Source organism: Poecilia latipinna, unplaced genomic scaffold (assembly GCF_001443285.1).
Source record: "Poecilia latipinna isolate Pla-1442-1.1 unplaced genomic scaffold, P_latipinna-1.0 Scaffold2272, whole genome shotgun sequence".
NCBI classification, from domain to species: Eukaryota; Metazoa; Chordata; class Actinopteri; order Cyprinodontiformes; family Poeciliidae; genus Poecilia; species Poecilia latipinna.
The window spans coordinates 131,433-135,791 of record NW_015114888.1 but is presented as its reverse complement, the minus strand read 5'-3'; the positions used below and the strand labels follow the sequence as shown (position 1 = coordinate 135,791).

The window sequence follows — 4,359 nt, the reverse complement described above, 5'->3', positions numbered from 1 at the left end:
CACACACACACACACACACACACACACTGACATATCCCACCACCCCACAGATATGTTTTCTAGATCCGCCCCTGCTCCTTGTGTTTTAACTTTAATGAAAGTTAAAGTTCAGTCTGGTTCGTTTGTCTTCCTTCTTAAAGTGACGGCGTCCCAATGCGGATCAGACAGAACCTAAACGGACCAGGACATTTTGTTTCACTATGAAAACCCTAAAACATGATTTTCACAAGCAGAAATTTTCAAACATAAAATCTTTTACTTCTCAAACCGTCATAAGGCTGAAATGCGCATGAACACGGATGATGCAGACTGAAGAAACATTCACAATGTAAAAATGCGTTTTCTTTAAAAAAGTGTTTTCTTAAAGTGACGGCGTTTCTGTTGCTCTTGTGTGTTTTGGAGTTTGCATCATTCATGCACTGCCAGCCAGTTTTCACCGTCTGCCACGGTTATTGCTTTTTTGTCATCTAGTCTGTAATGAGATGTTTGGGCTCCTGGTTCTGGTCGGGTCCAGTAGGGCTCACCGTGACGCTCCGGATAACTCCGACCTGTCCCATCAGGTCCATGAAGGAGTCTTTGACCCGGACCAGGATGTCGGTGGTCACCCAGTCGCCGCTGCCTTGCTCGATGTTGGATCCGGGAGTGTGGGGGTTGTATCCTCCAGGAGAGGGCGCTCCGGGCGTCATGGGGCTGTAGCCCACTGGGCTGGGGCTCGGGCTGGCCTGTAGGGGGCGATAGAGAACACAGAGCGTTTATGGCTGGGTTCTGCCGGATCCGAACCCGGCTGAGAGCGCGTTCCCACCTGGTAGGCCATGGGGGAGGGGGTGGGGTGGTAGCTGGCCGGGGAGTGTGTGTTCTGGAAGCCGACAGGAGAGGGCGCCACCTGGTGGTAGCTCTGGGGACTGGGGCTGGGCTGGTAGGAGCCCTGCGGCGACGGCGCCGCGTACGGCGAGTACTGCTCCGGGTTGTACCTGAACACAACGCAGACGTTACAGGATGCCGCGGCGCCTCCTGCTGGCCGGGACGAGTACTCACATGGCCGGTGTTCCCGGGGTCTGCGGGTTGTACTGGGGGTTAACCTGAGGGGAGGGGACCTCTGGGTAGCCCGGCGTCTGGGGGTTGGGGGTTCCGCCGTAGCCCTGGGGCGACGGCGACGGCTCGTCGTCGAAGCCGAAGTCATATTCTTCGTCGTTCCTGCAGGTGGGAGAAAAACACGGAGGGTGGATGAAGACGGAGCGGTTCTGGTTCTGCTGGTCCGGGTCGGGGTTACCTGGAAGGTGTGTTGGGGTTGCTGGGGTCCCAGGCGCCGCTCTGACCAGGAGTCCTGCTCCCATCATGCAGCGGGGTCTGGGAGCCGTAGTGAGGCGTCCGGCTTCCTGTAGGAAACAGAACCAGGAGGTGGGTCAGGACCGCGATCTGAACCGGGTCAGGACCAGGCTAAACGATTCTCATCACCATAATAAATTTTCCTGGACGATACATCGTCCCTGAAGTCTTTGTGATAATCGATAATGTTGCTTTGAGAGCATCTTCTAGCGATGGAATAAGAACATTTCTCAAATATCAAATTTAAGTTCTCATGATCATTTAACACTGGAAGACATTTTAAATAAAACAGAAACAAATAAAATGAATTCTGAATTATCTGCTAGCTGAGACCAAAACCAAAAACTTCATCATCCAGTTTTTAGCAAAAAGAGGAAATCATGCGAATGGAAACGATCAATTTAAATTCATCATGTGACTGAATTATTTATTTATGCGCCTTTATTTATGGACCCGTCTCATCTAGGGCGACGGGCCGACTCCCCTCATCAGCCTCAGGAACGCTTCCGGGTCATGAAGACGTTTCTCAGTCGCGAATTTGGAAGCAAATCTCATTTTCACATGCTGGCTAACGCTGAAACAGCTAAATGTGGGTAACCATGGCCACCGGCGACAGTTTAAAGGCGAGCCGGCTCTTTCTGCAGTCTGCTGTGTTTACAATCAAATATTCCCTCTGTGACGCAGCTCCAGAACCAGAACCGGAACCAGAACCGGTGTTTCTGGGACAGCAGAATGAACTCTGACCCCAGCAGCCTGTGGGTTTCTGCCGCCGTCTCACCGTCGTGCATGGGGGTCTGCGAGCCATAGATGGGCGTCCTGGATCCGGCGCCGTACATGGGGGTCTGGGAGCCGAACATGGGGGTGCGACCGTGGGCCGAGGTCGACCCGGTGTGCCTCTTCGCTCCCCTGGAAGGAGGGAAGAGGGAGAAATGAGCTGCAGCTGCGACTCAAACACAGCAAACAGCAACAAGCTGCTCTGGACCGCCGACAACAGAAACAGGAAGGACAATCCTGGGAATATCACTGTAAGAACGGCAGAAATAATCTAAGAAAATCAGCAAAAACGGGAAATAAACGAGATTTTATTAATCCCAAAAATCACAGAAATTCATGCATCAAACAGATCAGAGGCTTTTTTTTTACATCTTAAAGAGCCGAGTTCAACGAAGACTTTCTGCAAACATGGTCAACATTTTTAACGTGATGCCAACTCCCACCTGCAGGTGGCAGTATTTCTTCATCCTACATGTTTTGAAGAACCAAAATGCATCTCCAATCTGTCTGCTTGTTTTTCTTTTATTTTTTCTTCTGTATGTAGATTTTGGACGAAGTTTAAGGAAGAAGGATTACTGTGAAATTCCTTGGAAATATTTCTGAAGCAGATCAGAAAGAATGATAAAAATAATCAATAAATCCTGGAGGAAATGAAAATAAATAAAGGCTGAATGTCTCTGAGCTGCAGGAACTGGATCTATAATAAATATTTTACTAATAGGATAATCATGTTGGTTTGGATCAGAGCCTGACCGTTCATCCATTTAACTCATCAGAACCAAAGTTCTACAACCAAACCCAATTATTACAGGAGCCACGCGGGTTCAGAACCGGGTCAGAACAGGAGATAAATGACCTCCAGAGGGAGTCCAGAACCAGAACCAGGAGTTCTGCAGGGCTGCATGGTGGGACGGGTTCTAAATGACTGCCAGAACTTTTCAACCCGTTTCCACTGGATTAACTTTAATACGAATCCATGAAACTGATACAGCTTCAGAAACAGGAAATGTTACATCACAGAAAACCAACATAATGGATGTTAAAGCAGAACTGAATTCACACAAAACATCCCATTAAACCTAAATAACTTGTTTTTAGTGTTTTAGTGGTTTGAGGGGCGGAGTTACCATCTGCTACCGTCCTGCACCCAGAGCGCTACGGACACAAGCGCAGAAAAACGGAGCCGCATTTCTCAGGAAATATTTAAAGAATATCAACAGTTATTAAATATTATCCTAACCCCCAGACCCTATTACAATACAGAAACTTATACCTACATCATATACCTGTATCTGCATGGCTAGGACCATTAGCTAGCACACATAGCTAGCTAACAGGTATTAGCTAGCACCAATAGATAGCACACATAGCTAGCTAACAGGTATTAGCTAGCACCAATAGATAGCACACATAGCTAGCTAACAGGTATTAGCTAGCACCAATAGCTAGGATTTCAGCCAGGAATAAAATATCTTTTGGTAGCTAAAAAATGTCTTGAAATATTTTTTACCTTGAAAATGTGACTTCAAATCCTCTATAACCAAATAACCCAAATATTCACTGCCCTGTTGTCCTTTGCATTAAAATGTTCAGATTCTAATTGTGCTGCGAATATTTTCAGGGAAGCTGAACAATGAAACTGAGTCGTTGTGTGGAAACACAAACATTTTTCCACCAGGTTCAGCTCATCGGTCCACATGTGGACCCACCAGCTCTAATGCTGCTCCTCTGTTTGATATGGTCCAGCCACCGGACCTGTACCGGGTCAGAACCTCGGCAGCTGATCTGTGCATACGTACATGGTGGTCAGCCTCTGGCGGTCCACAGAGATGGTCTGGCAGGTGGAGTGCAGCTCCACGCGGGCCGTGGACTCCGTCGCGTCCTTCACCACGCCGATGTATCCTGAGGAACCGAGTCCAGACCCGTCAGAACCACAGAGACACAGAGCGGACCCGACGGCCCACAACGCCCTCTGTCTGACCTTTGTAAGGACCCTGGGAGATCCGCACCGTCTGACCAATCAGCTCGTTGTCTCTGCGTCCCCGGCCACGCCCAAACCCTCCGCCGCCACCGCCGCCTCTCTGCTGAGCGCCTGGAGGACAGGGGACAGAGGGGACAGAGAGGACAGAGGGGACAGAGAGGACAGAGAGGACGGAGGGGACAGAGAGGACAGAGGGGACGGAGAGGACAGAGGGGACAGAGGGGACAGAGGGGACGGAGGGGACGGAGAGGACAGAGGGGACAGAGGGGACAGAGGGG

At 49.7% G+C, this 4,359-nt stretch overlaps 1 protein-coding gene across 3 annotated transcripts in view; it reads right to left on the bottom strand.

Moving 5' to 3' along the window:
- Positions 1-4,359, bottom strand: part of supt5h (SPT5 homolog, DSIF elongation factor subunit) — a 29,091-nt gene that overhangs the window by 5,529 nt on the left and 19,203 nt on the right. For all 3 annotated transcript variants that reach the window (XM_015018427.1, XM_015018426.1, XM_015018425.1), the window contains 7 exons: positions 4,082-4,192; positions 3,900-4,002; positions 2,105-2,232; positions 1,271-1,376; positions 1,036-1,194; positions 803-971; positions 525-722 (listed from right to left, as the gene is read on the bottom strand). In XM_015018427.1, the coding sequence (XP_014873913.1) occupies positions 525-722; positions 803-971; positions 1,036-1,194; positions 1,271-1,376; positions 2,105-2,232; positions 3,900-4,002; positions 4,082-4,192 (974 nt within the window). The remainder of the gene's footprint in view (positions 1-524; positions 723-802; positions 972-1,035; positions 1,195-1,270; positions 1,377-2,104; positions 2,233-3,899; positions 4,003-4,081; positions 4,193-4,359) is intronic.